Genomic DNA, 18,502 nt, shown 5'->3' with positions numbered 1-18,502 from the left:
TGGTGCATTTACAGATTCGATTGGGAATGACCGCAACTCAGACTTTACTCAGTCTATGGCGCTTCTAGAAAACACCAAAATTCTTCCGTTCGAGTACATTTGAGACGGAGTGAGCTGCATATCCTGACAGTCTTCCCCAGCTGTCAAAAGAAAAAAAACCATCCATAAATGCCAATCTGAGGGGTTAAGTAGGATGTCAGTGATGATACACGTATAGTGTACACAGGGAACAGATCCATAATAGGGCAACTACAGTAATAACGACTCTATGGGAACTATATTCGACAGCGATCGATTTCGGCGAAGATCGAACTGGAAGCCTAGTCGGCGGTGATACGATGTCCGGAGTTTCACAACGTCCAGACGTCATATAATTTGTAATGGACGTATGAGGGCGAACTAGTTACGACGAAATGCAGAATCTCCGTTTCACTCAGGATTTTTCTTTTTTCCTATAGGTGGTCGATAGATGCACGGATTATTTGTCAATTTTCCAAGAATGAGAAAGAAATTGATGCCTTACGGCATGTAAATATGGACGTCTTCTTAATTTACCTCACACTAGTCATTCTATTCATCCTTACAGTAACTTGTGAGGATGAATAAAATAATTTAGGAGGGGTTCGCTTTCGTTTCATACGAGAAGTGAGCTTATTCTTCGAATTATTAAGGATTTACGGATGTCGAACTCCTCATCATGTTCGTGGGAATGTATTTTGTCGATTGTTGGTGTCGGATTCGTATGGGGTACAACGAATCCGCTATTGAGACTTGGGTCAAAATCCGGAGCACAAACGATCGATAGCCCAGGTAATGCCTTTTTTATCGTTGGGCACTAGAATACACTTGTTAGCCTTTTTATTAGTCCTTGATTGGATATAGTACTGTTTCGGCTACATTTTCATTTCCTTTGGGATTTTCATCATTCAACACATTGTGACAGCAGAGTGTGATTGAAGTAGAACTATAAGATCAATCGTCTGATACTGCATTATTGATTACCTATAGCTTTACCATTTCGCCTCGGTCATAGTCTAAGATCTATTTTGTATACTGTAGTACTGTGAAACTTTAACACCTATGTTAAGGATAAGAAATCACTAAATTGAGGATGTTTTGGCCTCTGTAGAACAATATAGATTTCGATTGATTGTGTACTACTTTCTTAAGCACAACCAAGATTGTTATTGATCTTTATTCTGGCTAACGTTTCGGCGTCGTCGCCTTCTTCAGAGCCTGTAGCCTTCAGAATATAGATTTCGAGTGGTAGACTAAGAGTATGACCACAGTCAATACCCCACCCCCCACCCCCAAATCGTCGTGAAAAACGGCGGGGAAAACAGCCTTAGTACCCAGTAGATACTTCAGAAGCTTGCACTGTTGCACATGCCCTGATTCCCTCTTTAGCGTTTTTACTGGTTTTACTTGAATAGAAGTGTTGAGGAGACCTCATTGATTTCGATGACCACTCGCTCGTGGGTGTGGCGCGAGCACAAGAGTGGTGTGTTCTTACGTACCTCGTAGGAACAAATGCTGTTTCCCACGCCGTTTTTTTAAGACGATTGGGGGAACTGAGCGGCACCACGCTGATACTCGTAATCTACATTTAAACTCCGTATTTGCTCACAAAACCGCAACATCGTCAGTTATGTGAAACGCTGAATTTAGGCCATGTGGCTGCGGTATTTTGTTTTTACTTTTTCGTTAGATTATCTAATGTTAATGGTTTCCATGCCCAATAATCGTTCTGTCTCAAACGGTTCTCGCAAAGAGATGTTCTGAGCTCTGACTTATAAAGGGAAGTAGTTAGGCTATTTATGGGGTTTTCCGCATGTATTCATTCGCCTTTGTCCTTTTTTCGTGAAGGAGAAAAAAAAAGTAGTAATGCGGATATTTAATAATTTAATGCAGCTATTGCTATACAGAGGTATTGCCCCTGTTAAAGACCGTGACTACATCCCATTATTTTCAGGTCTCCATCCTTCTCCGAGCCTTTGGGGCCGTTTATTAACTCCTGTAATCGAACTTGCCACATTACTCATGAATTGGAGGTTTTCGCTCCCGTTCATTGTCAATCAAAGTGCTTCTGTAAGTCTATGATGTTTTTTTTAGTATCTATGAAGCTTTCAATTCCAGTCCTCTTTGCGTGGATTGGCACGTGTGGATATACGCCGTGTTTAATATTAAAAAAAACAGCAAATTCGATTATGCCGGGGGTGGAAACAACCGCAATTCGTTGTCTTTTCTCAGGGATGCCTCAGGGGTATAGAATAAGAGAGACAGAAATAGAGAAAACATACTTGGCTCCATAGGTGGATAGGGAGGAGACGGAGCCTCCTCACGTGAACGGGTCTAGCTCATGGGGTGCAGTTCAAATGAAGGGGGTCCCTTCGCCAACCGTACAGAAATGAAAGGGGTCTTTTCGCCTACCGTCCAAAAGTGAAGGGGGTCGGAAAGCCGGCTCTGACTATCGCATCTGTGCTTGGCTCTGCGTGTTGTAGGAGAAGCCTGCGATTGTTTTCATCCTCGGAATAGTTAATTTTTATATAATCAACTGCTATATGTATTGTTGTGTTTTAAGATGATGTTCATAATGCTCATATCTCGTTATCCCGTATCAGTAGTTGTTCCTTGTGTGAACGCGTTGCAGTTCGTGTTCACTGCTGTAGCCGGCCATTTCATCGGTACGTTAATATCTAGTTTGTCTTTTTTTCACTAAAACTCTGCCTAACAATCTTTAGATTACCATTCTCTTTTTCTTCCTACTAAATAGATAAAAACAGTTCCCTCTAGGTGAACGGATGCTCAATCTTCGAAGCTGCATTGGTGCTCTTACAGTAACCACTGGTGTACTAATAATGATGAGCTCCGATGCTCTTGATCTACAATCTTAGTAGTGAAGGTACAGTAGTAACGACTGCAGTATGCCCATTCACGCTACTGGAATATAATATTCAGGTACCTACTGTTTCACTCAATAATTTGAGGAGTAACTATGGTGGACAATTCCCACACGTGGGTAGAAAGGACATTCGCTTGCGCTCGATAAAGATCAGTGATATTAGTGTGATCGTTATGCACATCTCCACAGTTAGTGGTGGATTACACCGCAGTCGTATGTCGTAAGCAAAGCTATGTACAACTGTAATTATATATTGAATCGAAATCTAGAAGTTTCCAGATTATATGTCATAATTGTCAAAATTAATAATCTTCACTTTGGTTTGGTTGTATTTTGAGCTCACAATGAATGGAAATTCTTTCTTTTTTTCGTCAGGCTCGCTTCTCGTCCACTTACAAGCAATTTTTTCGCATTGATTTGAACGAGATGACAACTACGTAGGTAGAGGATCTACTCAAAATTAGTTTAGCTTTAACATGTGTGTTTTTCAATTTATGCTTGACGGATCGTAAATAAACTGCACAGTTTTTTTTCCTTTCTCTTCATATTCACACATTCCGCCCTCAGTTACGAGCGCTGCTTTTTCTTCGTTTCAAAAACTGTCAGGCATCAAAGTGACTCTTACTTCCTCGAATTGATTAGTCTTTACAATGAGTAGCTCATTATTTGGTGGCTTAATGACATTGTTGTTATAGGACAAGTACGACAGAATTGTACTTTGTAAACATTGTTTGTGACATGCAAATTTACAACAAATATCCGCTATTGAACAAAAGTGACGAGATAAAGAATACAAATGTGTGCAGATTGTGTCCGTTCCAAAAACACACAGTTGCGAAGGTTCCACAAAGATCAGGCGTAGGATATGATAGTGGATACACCTACTACCCAAGCATCTACGACATTCTAGAGTAATATTTTCTTATTTCGATTTCTACGTATTTTGAATCTTCTAATACTTACCAGGTGAGTTTTTTGTTCTTCCGATTTCTTTGATTTATGCGTTTTTTCCTCTTCACGTTTTCTTTGACATCGTTTGGTGCACCTTCTGTCATCTTCTGTTGTCGCATGTACATTATTATGCGAACCATTGGATGCTATGGAAGGAAGGCTCTCATATGTGTGGTGCACGTCTACTTAGTCTATAGATCACGCCAACGAATATGAATATGTCGTATATGTTTATGATAAGCTTGTATATGATACTTATTTATTCAATTCTTCCACTTTCATATGTACATTTTTAAATCATCACACTAGATAACTCACGTTCTGCCTGGGATATCCTTTGTAGTCATCGACCGCTCTGTTTTGGTGATGTCCACTGAAACTGCTTTTGTTCAATTTTTTGAAAATTATACTCTGTTTTCTCGTCGCTAAATGAACCACTTTTAATATGAAGGTAACTAACTTAACTTTACTTTAATTTTTCCGCACTGTTCTTTCTTGAATGGGTAAATTTTCTATTTCTCAAATACAACTTATCTGGTGGTTTTTATTCTTCGTGTTCAGATCGCCTTGATACTCTTTCGCTTTAGTGTTACTTTCTTGGATATCCTGTCCAGCCGTAGACTATTCTGTTTTTCCTAGTGCTGATTTCTGTTCCTGCTCCCCTACATCCAAGTTCTTTATTTCTCTCTGCTTTATGGATTCCACCTAGGATTAGGGCATCATTTTACTATGTGATTACATGTTCTACTTTACGAATGCATCGTTTTTGTGCGGTGGTGTTCTTTCTTTCTTGATGGCCTGGAGAAGGAGAGGGACAGCAGGTGGGATAAAGAGGTGAACCATGGAAAAGGCGGATTATGTTACCTCTTAGATTCTGACGTATTGCATATCGTAAACAGAATCACTTTTACAGCGAAAGATTGACAGAACTGGACAGAACAAACTTTATTACTTGCTTGCAGTTGTATACATATATTATTTATTACTTCAATATTTCCATCAGTAACGAGTCCTCCATCTTATAGGAAGGATTGGGTAATACACAGAATGAAAATGGAGCAATACAAAACATTAGCAAATGTATCTACCTTGGTCTCTATTTCTTCAAAGGAAACCGGACAAAAGGAGGCTGATGACCAGAGAATGGTGCAGATGTGCGGAGTGCAGGAAATTTACAATCATGTATGACAATAAACGTCATGAAATTGAAGATGTAGATCATGGCGAAGATCGGGTTAAGAGACTTGTCATAGAGAATATGCAGGAGAGATTACCAGAAATATTACCCGTACGCATTATACAACACCCTAAGATTGGCCCGTGATCGATGAAGAGGTAGGAAACAACCTCATCAGCATTGTCCTTCCCAACGCTTCACCGGTTCTCCTTGCAAAGAGCATTCTTTGCAAAGGAACTCCACAACAGGTGCGGTTCCATGTTGGAGAAGTCTTACAGTGTTTCCTTTGGGAATCTTCGAGCCGCATTGTGGACAAAACTGAAAGAGTTGAAGTAGCTGCTCACCCTTCACTATGAAGTATTTCTTCAGTAGGTTGTTGTCCTGCGAAGCCAGCTCGTGGACATCCCAAAAAGGATCGGATGAGGAACCAGACGTGTCCTCGTTGTTCGGGGAACCGACCTGTAAGAAATTTATGATTCATCGGTTCCTGATGTGAATCAACTGTTCACAATTTCATCCATTCAATTATACAACTGGAGCAGTTACATGCTAAGATGCAGAAAGTCGAGAACACCCTGCACTTCCACACTCTCGGACCTACCGTGATAGTGCCTGAAGGAAGGAAACGGATATATGAAGAATTTGAGGGCGACTGTTGCTTCTCCGCACTTCTTAACTCAGGTTTTGGTTCTTTAAGTGTAGAGGGAGGTGTCCCTGGTGGAACAATTTGAAATCCGCTAGGATCTGCTGCCTGATAAATAACTTTCAAAACCAAGTCCTATAAACATTGAAATTTGTATCAGTGGAAAATTTGTAGAACCTCTTTGACTCCTTCTAATTCCTTATGCTGGACTCTCTTCGGAAACCTCAAGTCTGGACCTCTCCACTCTTCTCCATTATAGTAGCGAAACAGACAGTCGTTCACAAAAGTTTGTATATCAGCTTCAGTGAAGAGAAAACTGTCCTGTCAAATAGCTTATTGTGAATTATGAAACGATGTTATTTCTGAAACCGTAAAATTTAAACTTAAACTTAAAAGGCCTTACATCGAAATCACACAGAATATCTTGTAGATTCGTAACGATCTGTGGATGAACATCGCTACTATGTACGTAGGTACGTCCATCTTCTAAGCGCATCAAAATCATTCCGAACGACGTTAACTCAGCCGTTAAACGCTGACCCTGGATAAAAAATAGGTCACACAGCTCCTAGCCACTCCAGATTGGGAGCTAACTAGGTTTCTCGACTCACGGCTTCGATAAAGTGTATTTCACAGATTCTTATCTTTCTTCCTTGTTTAATAGCATCGTAGGCAGCTTTTAATTCCACGAAAGAGCCGCCAAGTAACATCAATCCACAAACCAGAACTGCGACCTGTTTGATAAGCGTGGAACACCATCGCATAAAGCTCTCTTCACGAGTCAAATGGCAAAGATAGCATGTGCGTCTGCCCATTATCTAAAGACTTCATTTCGTCCAAAAGGAAAGCACAGTCAACAGCGAGACAGATCTTACAAGCAATAGAACAGGTATATGATTGCCGATATATGCGTAATTGGTTCAAAACAACATGAGCCGGCGGGATGGAGCTAACGGTACGGATCGAAGTGGGACCATCGTGAAATTCAGCGATGAGTGGTACTGGCAAGGGTCCCCTCTCGACCCTAACCGCTACGCTCCACTCTTCGAATGCAGCTGCACCAAGGTTCACTTCATTTTGACCCTACTATATCATCTTCTCGTTCAAATTTTATTTCGCCAACCTACTGTATTTATATTATTATATTATGTATTTATATTTATTATTTATTTGTATTTATATTATTATTATATTATTATTTACTGTATATTTCCTAAACAACTTTAGATTTCACAAATCTCCAAGTCATAAAAGTGTTGTTTTGTAAGTTACTGCTTGTGACGCTCTTATTTCTCGACGCTCTTTTCCTTTAGTAACTGTAGCTTACATATTGTAGATCCTCTGAGACCAATGCTTAGGTCTTAGAGCCTCCGTTTGATTTTGTCATTTACTTCGAGAAATAAGGGCGCCACTGAGTGGCTCCGCAACTACATTTTCCCCTCAGTTCTCTTTTTATTTGTACAAGTTCCCAAAATTCCACATGTGCTTACGCAAATGCACCAAGCTTTGTGTCAGTCTGGGCCGAATATATAGTAGGGTCAAAACGACATGAGGCACGTACGCAATTGCGTACACTGCTTGTCTCGAGGCGCTTCGGTGGAGCGTAGCGGCTAAGAATGTGGTGAAATCCTTGCTGGCACCACTTGTTGCTGCAGTTTGCGACGGTCCCAACTCGGTTTCAATTGCTGCCTCAGCCGCGCCGTTTGGAGCGCGTACGCAAATGCACCGCAACTACACTCGTGTTTCATGTCGTTTTGACCCGACCGCATGTGTACCCGCACACGTCGTACATCAAAAAGAAATTTTTAATTGTTCATAAGTTTGTAAGTGTCGTAAGACAGTAAGGCACCAATCAGGTATACAAGACTGAGGATGATGCGAAAACTTGTGCTGTTGTCAAAAAAGAATATATATGCATGTATTTAGGTACACATGTGTATGTGTGTATATATAAAACGGTATGTTTGTAGTTACAGGTAGATTTATTTAAAAGCAACGTTATTACAGTGAACCTGTAATTACAATTTTTACAACTGATTTAAAAGAAAAAAGTAAGAAGTGAATAAAATCAAGTGGATTGGTATGTTCCTCCCATAATCTTTCTCCAGTAACAGAACAGAAGAGAATATATGTAAAGGAGCATTGGAAAATGATACTCCGCTTATCGTGAGAAATAGCAGCCTACAAAAACTATGTAATCATGAATTAGAAGATGTGATCGCAAAGTAAATCGATCAATCTTCATCCTATATGGAGTTTTTAGACCAAGGAAGAAAATAACGAAGAACTTCAATGTATGAGAAGAGAAGTGAGTAAAAGAAACGTCCGTATTTGTCGCAAGCAGCGCCCGATTACCAATTTCTGTCCATCTGCAAACGGGGATTCTCTGGTCTACGTAATTTGCATAATATCGATGACCAACTTCTTACTTTGTTCCGTAGTCATTTCATACAACTACTTGAAATAGTGAAGCTTAACTAAACACAAACATCACTGCACTAGGATACGTGAAACACGTTTTTTTCAGAGATTTTTTCTGCGGATCTTAGCTGTTTGTTTCCAGAGTCGTAATGACTTTAGTTTATGAGATGTACTTACAGATGCCTATAACATGGACGTCATTATGGCGTCAATATCGGAATGACACTGAATTTCGAGGTTGTTCTCATAGTTTCGCCGTCAGTTTCGGTATCGCACTCATTTCTTGGCATTTTGGACTGGTTGTCGCATTGGTAGCACTTCTTACTTCTATTCCCTTTGCTTTCTTTAGTGGACGATATTTTGGACAGAAGCCGATTTGTGCAGTGCAGGCAACTCTGCTTGGATTGGTGAGTGATATGCTTCGATTCATTCAAATCCTTTATCAGAGATTAAATTCCTAAATGTTTTTTTTTTCTAAATTTTAAGGTGAACGGCTCCTCTGTGGCTTTGTTTTCTCAGTGGTATGGAACTCCTCTCGCGCTTATCTGCTCATATTTCTTCATATTTTCCCTGTTTCATTTCTCCGAATTCTTCTTTACTGCCATCTCAAATCGTCGGTCTCTTCAATCTGATTCCTTCTTATTAAATCACTCAAAGGCCTATTGGGTAGCAGCAGTCGCAAGTTGGATGGAATTCTTTCTTGAGGTCAGTTGAATTTGATTCATTCCAAAGTTTGAATTTCATCGTTGTCAACTCTATCTTTCGTGCTCATTCTCACCGGAGATAAGTATATATTAATCGTTACTGGGAAACCTTCCTCAAATACGGATAAAAAGATCATTTCATTTATTTTGGTTCTGTTCACTTACATCTATTGCGCTTTTATTCTATCAAATACCAGCTGTAGCTTTTATCTAGAGTGAAAATAGCAGGGATTCATTATTTTTTGGTAGTTCTCAGCTCAACATTCTTTGTTCTCAACTAAAAAAAACATACCCATTGCTTATATTTGCGCGAACCACAACGCGTATGGATTCTTATATCTACTATTATTCTTATATTTTTCTGTGTGCGTTGTCACATTCGCTTTTGACTCACTCCATTCGAACATACATCACTGTGGTACGAATAATAAGAGTATATAAATATAGTTAAAAACATGAAGCGAGACGACATGAAGCTTGTCGCAGTGGCATCAGCGGCTACGATCGAAACGGCGAGGTGGGACCATCACAAACTGTAGCGATGAGTGATACCAACATTGGTCCCCTCCCGATACCGGTACCCTTCAACGCACCGCTTACGCAGCTGCACCGAGCTTCATGTCGTTTTGACCCAACTCTACCTGGCATCCACATCCCACGATTCGACACAATAGGCTTGAAACAGCTAATGGTATCAGTGATGTTCAACTTCCTTGTTTTCAGGCATACTTCACTTCGTTTTTGAAAGTTTACTGGATCAGCTTGTTAGGATTTTTGATGTGTCTGTGCGGAGAAACCCTTCGCAAATTGGCCATGATTCATGCAGGAAGTGGTTTCACTCACCGTCTCGCGCTGTCGAAGCGTCCAGATCATCGACTGGTCACTACGGGTATCTATGCCTATCTCCGACATCCCGGCTATACTGGTTTGTTTCCTTTCTTCTATCTTTTCGTTTCGGAAGTGAAATCAGGCAGTAACCAGTATCGAGGAGGAAGCAATGAATTTCAGGCTGGTTCATGTGGAGCATAGGTACGCAAGTAATACTATGTAACCCAATTTGTTTATGTGCGTATGCTTACGTTAGTTGGCACTTCTTCAACGAGCGCATTTATGATGAGGAAAGGGATTTGATCAACTTCTTCGGTGAGGAAATATATTAGTTTTTTTTTTTTAATTTTTCACGCTGCTCTTGTAAAAGTGCTTTCGAATGCATGAGACTGTCCCAGAAACAAATAGAAGTGCATTAAGATTTTGCTGTGAGGACTGCTAGGGATAATGTTAGCCTTATATTTGGTTTTGTTTCTTTTTTTGGCTGCTTCCAGTTTTTATTTGACATCTTCATGTAAGTTCCTTCAATATGACTGAGACACAATGGGATTATCCAGTAGTCATATTTCATACCAATGAAGAAGCAGCACTACTAAAGAAAACTTATACTAAGAAATTAAGGGCTGAAGAGGGATTTAAACCAATTTAAACACGTCACTCGCCAACGAAATAGCCACTCATCAATGTTACTCTCGCCATATTGCGCGTCGTCGTACTCATCTCACTCTTTTGCAGGTCAACAATACGTGAATTATCGAAGAGACGTTTGGGTTGGCGTCCCATACGTAAAAGGATTCGAATCTTAGTCCCAACAATAGCTTTGCTCTCGATCTCGATTCAGTGCTCATTTGTACGTGGTAAACTTATAGCAATATAAATGAATCTCTTTATGGTTGCATGTTAATATTTGTTTTTGGAACTGAAGATTCAGACCACAGTGACTGTGCTAACTCTGTTTTTCTCCTTTTTTTATATTCTTTTGCGTGGGTTTACACGTTTACTTCACTTACATTAGACACTGATATTTTAATTGGGCATAACATCGCAGCTGCACTTTTATCTGTAATCGGGAATTCACCAGATAATTTTCTTTTTTTGACAAAATATGGAAAAAGAGCCAGATGTGAAGTACCCATCACAATGACTTGACTTAGTCAGACGCGGGTGTTACGGCCTGACGTGGCTATCCGCATCTTCGCCGGGGTGTGTCGTCCTCAAACATATCTGAGCCCATCCTGTTCCAGCTTCAACCAGAGCTCGTCTATCCATCCGCCACTATTTCATAAACGGCGGAACTTTACATCTCGGCTGAACTGCCTGCCAACTGTGTACTCAGATCTACTTTTACCACCTCCGTCCAGAACTTTCTTTTACGAGTAGGGGGCCTTTTTCAGCTTGGATCAGGGAGCATCTTCAGGACAACTTTGGCAAATGATCAGACAATCTCCTTATAATGTCCCCAAAGAAGCAAAGACGGTTTCCTATGACTACTTCGGAAGGCCGGGCAAAATCTTGATGTTTTCCACGTGTCATGCGCAGGTACACTATGTCCACTTCCGAGTAAGGATCTTCGCTATGGCACACCATCGGCCAAAAGTAGCCTAACAGTTGTCTAAACAGCTTTCTCTCCATGCAGGCAAGTTTCTCCATCATCGTTGACGGCGCTGCCCAAGTCTCCAATCCGTACACCATGATAGGGCGAATTGCGGATGGGTGGACTCGCAACTTGACTTTGTTGGCGATGGGGTCAACCACAAGCGCTTGGTCAATGGGTTGAATAGCGAATTGACTTTAGCGCCTTGCTGACTATCTCTCCCGTACCTGCTATAGTTTTTCACATGGAGGTCAAATAACAGAACTCATCCACGAATTCAGTAAGTTGTCCGTCCATCCTGATTCCCGTTGAGGGTCTCGAAGAGATTCACATCTGCTTGCATTTATCAGGGTTTATCAAGGCGGAGTCGCAGTCCATAATCTGCAGCTAATTTCGGTAAGGGTTAACAACATGTTGCAATTTCGCGCTGCTTGAAGCGAATATTGCTGCATCGTCGGCGTACTTGAGATCCACCAAAGGAATAACGGTGCTAAAACAACGTCGGCGAGAGCCTGCTCAACTGTTCTTCGTATTATGTCATCGACGGGAAAGTTGAACATAAAAAGTCCTGGTACAGCCTCTTGTCTCACTTCAGTTTTCACTTCGAACGGTGTAGTACATCCAGCTGGTGTTCGAACCGCAGCAGTTGTTGTTCATGTCCTTTACTAGGCGCACGAATTTTCCTGGAACTCCATCGGTGTGAAGAGCGTTAAGAAGATGGCCTCGGTGAGGAGAGTCGAAAGCGGCTTCGAAACCCAAAAAATCTAATTGTAGAGTGTTCGGATACCGGTGACACACTTCAGTCACTCTCCTCACAATAAACACCTGATCAATCGACCAGAGGAAATCCGGCTTTTTCGTCGTTGTTGGTTTTCTCGCGATGTTTGATTAACCGATTCAGGATGATTAATCACTTTTGAATAACTATTTTGTATGTCGTTTGTTTCCAATTTTATTTATTTCTATCATCCCTCTTCGAACTTCCGTCTTTTTCTTTTATTTGTTTGCATTAAAGGTTTAGCGGTATTTCTATCCATCACTCCATTAAATTTACAGGATCGCAGAATCTGAAGCGATCAATATATCACGTCATTGCTTTCGCTGTGTTATGCATTATGAGTCATCTGTTACACTCTCGTTTCTTCTTCCCCACATACTTATTTGTTTCCACTTCTAGTTGCAACTTCATTCCATGAAATACTCTAGTGTTTTCAAATTACGTGCGCTTGGTAACCACTACGAAAAGAGTCTAGAGAAGTCAGGGTATCAGTGATGTCACCATGAGTAATCGCAGTAAGTAGTAACTAATTTTTGAGGATTTGATATCGAACATTATGGGTGTGTCTAAACGGCACATACGAGGAAAGTGTGGAACTGGTTATCGAAAGAACTGTATTTCAGCCGAAGATTTCTTCTCTCTACTTTTTCCAGATTTAGATTGCTGAAATGTTCTTTTGTTCGCTGTTTTACCTAGTTCGGATTCACTGGACTTACAGGATAAATAATTGCACCCATTCGAACCGGGCAGGTGATGACATCTAATAATGGAAATAAAAATGTGGCGCATTTCTGTCACTTTTACTTTTCTCTATCCCATTTAATTGAATATTCTCCTAGCTAAATTCGTTATTTTTCTTTTGTTGGAACATTATGTTTAATCAACGTAATTTATGTATGTTATTACTCAATTGATTGAACTGCATTGATAATTAATTAATTATCATTGTAGCTTAATCAAATATGTACTTTTTGAATAGCTCTCGGAGAATATATTTATTTCCGAGTATAGTGTGACATAAGATATTATTCATTGTTGTCTGAGGTTTAGCGAGAACTTCCTCCTGTTCTGTTTGTATCAGCGTCGTGATTTTTTTTTGAGCAAATATAAATGCCGGAACAATCATCCGGGACTAATCTTAAAAAAAAGCGATGGTTAATAATTACTACTGAGTGGGAGTAATACAGATAGTGTGAGCCGAGTGTGTTGAGTCGAGTAACCGTGATGCGAATACGACTGAATCAGAAACTGGAGTGGAGTTACACTTAGGCGCTTCCCAGTCGTCCAGCTGAGCACACAACAGCGCTAACTATTTGTGTCTAAGTTACAGTGTCTTAAATGGGTAATATTTAGATCAGCAGTCGAAGTTTTTAGATGTGATCGTATCGGCCATTGCTAAATGACTGACATGTGTCCAAAGGTCTTTTTTTTACATATCTGTACAGTTTTGGAATGCTAATACACGATAAGCAAGTTGTTATATACAAAGGCCTTTTTGAGTATGTGGAAAGGAGTTCAGATTCGAAATACTTGTTTTATCAATTACTATTCTTGTCATTATAACTGGAACATTATACGCATAAGTGTTAGTATTCGTATCCTTACGTGTCATAACAACTCTCTTCAGGTTTTAAGAGGTAAATTACAAAGCGTAGTCAGTGATGCCATGCAATTCTAATAAAGTAACTTCTAATTATAGTAACTGTCGAATTTCAAAGACCTAAACGCTCAATTGTAGACGATTTAGTGAATTGGTGTTGATGGAACAATTGGAAATGCAGGGTAGTACAGTTAGGTTGAAGTGTTTTCACGCTGTAAGATTGGCGGTGAAACAGAGATCGATTTATGTTGAGCATGACAACAGATCAAAATTAGATGATAGGTTTTTTTCTAGGTAGTGACTGACTGGAATGAACAACGATTTTAGTGGTTATCAACTGCGGGAACCGCAAGCTAAGAAGCGTTATCAATACTTACTGAATCGTAGAACCACAATTCCCGCTGTAAACTCTGCGAGCAGCCTCACGTTACTATTGGAGAAAACACCATTTCCCGCCGTGCGTGTATCAGCAGAAATTTATCAGACCGATCGTAGAGTTCACGTCATTTTCCTTCCATCACAATTAAATGATCACATGTTTGTCGCAATGTGTACGGACCTGATCGAAAAAAGTTCTTCTTCCCAGATAAGCGCTAAACATCATGGTTTTCACGTAACACGAAAAGAAACGATAATTTGGGGCAAAAAGCAAAAAAAAAAGTAGGAAGGAAGTGGTCTTCCTTTTCAAACCTCGTGATAACCTCTTTTTGTTTATATAAGTCATTACTAATGAAGCGAAGTTGTCTAATCATTCGATGATGACACCGTAATTCCATAATTTTCGTATGTTGCCCTTTCAGCGGTCGCCTTAATCGCAAGAATTGGACTTTGTGAGCTAAATGAAAGCTAAATGAATTGGAGGTTGAAGTTTTGTTGAAATATGTGAGCTTCAGCTTTCTGCATATTTCCAAGTTATATCACTAATGTAACGAGGACAACGCAAAGAGCCAAAAAGCTGCATACGTGAAGTGTTTTCTTCATATCTCTGCTCTGTACAAACATCGTGCACCGTTCTCTGAGAGTGTATGAGCTTACTTTGCTTTGTATGAGTCACAGATTTGCAGTTTTCTCGCACATGATGATATTTCTAAGCTAAGATTTGTGTAGGTGCGGAAAGAAGAGTTTAGCAGTTCGATGTTCAATATGCTATGATTCCCCTTATTCTACTCTTGGAATGTTCAGAGAATTTGGCAGCCGCATCTGAAAGTTCAGCTCTGTTACACCTGTATACATAGTACTTTGTGTGAAAAAGTACACTAATTATAGTATGGTCAAAACGACATGAAGCACGGTGTAGTTGCGTACGCGCCTGCACTCGAAGCGGCGCGATAGAGAAAGCGGCTGGAATCGAGACGGGACCATCGCGAACTGCACCGCTGAATGGTGTTATCAAGGGTGCTCTCGCGATCCTAACCGCTACCGCACCGCTTCGAGCGCAGCCGCTTACATAATTGCGTCAAGCTTCATGTCGTTTATCTTTTGAGTATGTTGCACTTGCTGTAGCACCGTCTCATTGGAAGCGTATTCAACGTATTCAACGCTAAAATTCCGGAGTAAGACGTTTAATACCTTTTGTCTAAGGTATGTATGAATGTAATCTCTACCCATGCAACGTCGAAGTCATTTCTAACGTAAGTTTGTATGAACTACTTTAGCCGTAGCATTCATGCGCAAACAATAGAGATGCGTTGAAGGGACACATAGGGCAAGAATACGCTCCATAGTCGATATCTCCGCTTAGAGTTAGGTGACGGTTGAGAAAACATATCCAGGATAAGAACTGTATAAGAAAAAGGTGGACAATGATTCTGCGCTTGACACGCTATGCAACGGTGCGCAATCGCGTAGACGCGTCACCTTCGTTTATGAAGTTGTCTGCTGTATTAAATAGGGCTGTTCTTTCTTTCTTTTCAAAATGTATACCAAATAGTGCAACGATGTCATGTTGATAAAAATTAGATTCAGACATTTCATTTACGATATAAATTTGATTTCGTTTGAGGCAAATAAGCATGAAATCGATTGTTTGTATGATGAACGGTGATAAGCGATGACTCGACAGAGTCGCACTGCGCTTCGTCATTGCATCTGTTGTTTGGAAACGGCGCTTATCGCCGATGAGCTTTGTTTATAATCATTTGACTCGAAGGTATGTTCTTGAGTGGAGATTTTTGATTTGTTACTGGAATAATCTTGCTGATCTTGTTAAATATCTATTATAACTCTAGTAACTTCATTACATTCTCGACAAAACTTTGAGACTTTTCACCAAGGTTGCGTTGGAACGGTTTTTTTTTGTATACGTAGAGTTTGACCCAATATTGTTAAACACGATTGTCAACCCTAATTTTTCTGACGAAAATAATAGGCGTTTTCCGATTTGACCTCATTAGTATGTCGGTAAATTTCAATTGCTCGTGTTTGCACTTTTTGCAGATTGTCCTTAACATATGTTCAACTTCCTGTACATCAGTTAGCTATTGCATGTTTAAGAGAAATGCATTGAAAAGAAAAGTCGTAAGAAGCTAAGAACGCCTAGCATTTCATGCAAATAATATTTGTGTAAAATTGTGAATGTTGTTAGGGTTTTATTCGGGCTTTGCTCAAATAAGTAGGTATTAACACACGTGGCTGGACAAATAATCCTATCAGATTTAAAGGAAAGCTGAATTTTATCAGAGATCGGAAGCTGAAAAGGTTAGGAAAGGAGTAAAAGAAGACTATGCCAGGAAACAGTTTGATAAAGTTATGTTGAAAATTTTCTTCTCTATCTCCGCATACCGCTCGCTTTTCTCAGTGCAAAGTTATGGGCTTAGAACTGAGAAGACTTAATTTCTCGTGTCCAGCGTTAGGGTCCAATTTCTCGGCTGAAACGGACAATATTGAATCTGTTGTGTACCGTTTGATTCGCTACGTTTTGATGTATTTTCAGAAACCCTTCACTACCTGACGATTTTCCACTTGAGAGGAGATGTTAGTTGCTTAATTCCGCGAATTTTCGCAAGCAATGACAAGCTTGCTCTAACTGCACATCCTCCTGCGTTGGTGGATGAAGCAAGTAATGTTTCCTTTAAAACATTGCTTCGTTGTTTTGCACTACATGCATTGCATCTTTCAACACCTCCAATATTATATCATTTTGTTCTTTCTCGTTCTCGACACGTAACTCGACAGTTTAGGTGAAGGGAGTCACTTCGCCAATCACTCTAAAGTGAAAAAAAGGGGGGGGGGGGAGGGAAGGGAGAGGGCACGACTACCGCATTTATGAGCAAAAGTCACTGAAATACTAGCTTTCTACGCATAAATACGGAAATACGGTCACGAAATTTAATTGCAGACTACGCATAGCAGTGAGAGTGGAAAGGTTTCCATTAAAGGCATCACCCCACGAATGTGAGGTGGTACGGATTTCAGGTGGAGTATTCGTATACGGTATCGTAGATTAAGGGGAGAGGGGTGATTCCGTCCATTTCTTCCTAATTGCCGTAAAAAAAGGTCCGAAAGATACGGCTTCGAGCGTTCCAGCGCGCTGTTTTCTACAACGAGTTCGCCTGGAGCGCGCCAGCCGTGTGCACACGCCGCATCTTCCGGGCCGTTTTTTACGCCAATTAGCAAGAAATGGACGGAATCACCCAGCTCTCCATAATCTACGATCCCGTATACGAATACTCCACCTGAAATCCGTACCACCTCAGATTCGTGGGGTGACGCCTCTAACTTACTTGATGTTGAGTGATGGTTATAGTCATGTCTTATAAAAAGATGCTCAGAATTTCTGTTCAATTTAAAATTCCATCGCAGAAATGATGTTATCGCATTTGTTTTGTTGTTATTTATATTCAATACTGAAATCGTGGTTCTTCTCTTACAAATGAGTAGGATTTAACTCCGGTGTAGAGGTACCGTTTACTTCCAAACATTTCAAAAATTGAAATTATTGCAACCATTTAGTTAGATTTTCTTTAGATTTCTACAAAATTGTACCTTCAGTCTTTCTGATGAATTTTTGTATTTGTATATTCGACAGCTGTTTAAGACCCATGCTATAGCAGGATCAAAACGACATGAAGCACGTACGCAATTGCGTACGCGGCTTCTCTCGAGGCGGTGAGGTAAGGAGCGGTTAGGACCGTACTGGAACCCTTGCTGGCACAACTCATCGCTGCAGTTTGCGATGGTCCCGCCTTTGTTCCTACTCCTTCCTTCACCGCGCCGTTTCGACCGCGTACGCAAATGCACCGTGCTGCATGCCTTTTTGATCCGACTATATCTGCATTTTGGAATCTTTTTATTTAAGATTCGGAGTGCTAGACATTCAATGATGCTCGACATAATAAGATTAAGCTTTTAATTGATTTTATTGGCTGCCGTTTCGGCAAATCGACTTCTTCAGACCCTGAAGTGGGCGATTCAAAATTCACAATCTAAGCGATTAAATCTCTCCACATAATTTTAGAAGAAAACTTCTTCAATAATTTAATTGCATATGATTTTCACCTTTTTTGCATTAGTTTCATGTTTAAAGTTGTAATTTCATTCATATTGCTATTCACTTTCCACGCATGTTGTAACTACAGCTTAGCTACCTACATTACTGCGAGAAATATTAACGAAACAGTCGCACACTTTCATTCTTCCTCGATACGTAGAGATTTATTCTTTCTTAACGGCAATAGACTAGAAGTAGTTTTGAAAAGACCGACAAGGTTAAATCTTATCTATGCATGACATAATTTCCTTTTTTTCTCAAAATTCCTTGCTGTACTAATGAGATAACATTCTTGAATGTTTCATAGAATATTCTAAAATGAGAGAAATATAGAAGTACGGGGAACTAGCAACTGCCTGTTGTTTAGCTTATCTGCTCCCTGATTTCTTGCTATGGTTGTCAATTTTGCAGTGAT

General features: G+C 40.2%; 3 protein-coding genes across 7 annotated transcripts; 2 read left to right on the top strand and 1 right to left on the bottom strand.

Moving 5' to 3' along the window:
• Positions 1 to 680: 680 nt before the first annotated feature.
• Positions 681 to 3,126, top strand: RB195_004737 (uncharacterized protein; the record flags this gene model as incomplete). Of its 2 annotated transcripts, XM_064182716.1 has the most annotated exons (6): positions 681 to 810; positions 1,973 to 2,088; positions 2,582 to 2,684; positions 2,794 to 2,847; positions 2,895 to 2,902; positions 2,959 to 3,126. In XM_064182716.1, the coding sequence occupies 6 exons, from the start codon at positions 681 to 683 to the stop codon at positions 3,124 to 3,126; spliced, it is 579 nt and encodes a 192-aa protein (XP_064033983.1). The 2 variants fall into 2 exon arrangements, with proteins under 2 accessions (XP_064033983.1, XP_013291792.2); XM_013436338.2 differs by lacking the exons at positions 2,895 to 2,902; positions 2,959 to 3,126 and having other exon boundaries at positions 2,794 to 2,894.
• Positions 3,127 to 5,204: 2,078 nt separating this feature from the next.
• RB195_004736 (uncharacterized protein) lies at positions 5,205 to 6,488 on the bottom strand (the record flags this gene model as incomplete). 2 transcript variants are annotated; one of them, XM_064182714.1, is made up of 5 exons in its annotated part: positions 5,205 to 5,489; positions 5,632 to 5,781; positions 5,851 to 5,994; positions 6,077 to 6,214; positions 6,285 to 6,488. In XM_064182714.1, the coding sequence occupies 5 exons, from the start codon at positions 6,486 to 6,488 to the stop codon at positions 5,205 to 5,207; spliced, it is 921 nt and encodes a 306-aa protein (XP_064033981.1). The 2 variants fall into 2 exon arrangements, with proteins under 2 accessions (XP_064033981.1, XP_064033982.1); XM_064182715.1 differs by having other exon boundaries at positions 6,285 to 6,383.
• A 1,825-nt stretch (positions 6,489 to 8,313) lies between these two features.
• Positions 8,314 to 10,432, top strand: RB195_004735 (uncharacterized protein; the record flags this gene model as incomplete). 3 transcript variants are annotated; one of them, XM_064182712.1, is made up of 7 exons in its annotated part: positions 8,314 to 8,331; positions 8,444 to 8,501; positions 8,581 to 8,615; positions 8,752 to 8,799; positions 9,522 to 9,723; positions 9,807 to 9,941; positions 10,362 to 10,432. In XM_064182712.1, 7 exons carry the CDS (start codon positions 8,314 to 8,316, stop codon positions 10,430 to 10,432), a joined length of 567 nt encoding a protein of 188 aa, XP_064033978.1. The 3 variants fall into 3 exon arrangements, with proteins under 3 accessions (XP_064033978.1, XP_064033979.1, XP_064033980.1); XM_064182713.1 differs by having other exon boundaries at positions 8,314 to 8,361; XM_064182711.1 differs by lacking the exons at positions 8,314 to 8,331; positions 8,444 to 8,501; positions 8,581 to 8,615 and having other exon boundaries at positions 8,782 to 8,799.
• Positions 10,433 to 18,502: the final 8,070 nt, after the last annotated feature.

The sequence above is a fragment of the Necator americanus genome, chromosome I (genome assembly GCF_031761385.1).
Source record: "Necator americanus strain Aroian chromosome I, whole genome shotgun sequence".
Taxonomy (NCBI): Eukaryota; Metazoa; Nematoda; class Chromadorea; order Rhabditida; family Ancylostomatidae; genus Necator; species Necator americanus.
The sequence above is the reverse complement of the archived record's forward strand: the minus strand, read 5'-3'. Positions and strand labels throughout refer to the sequence as shown.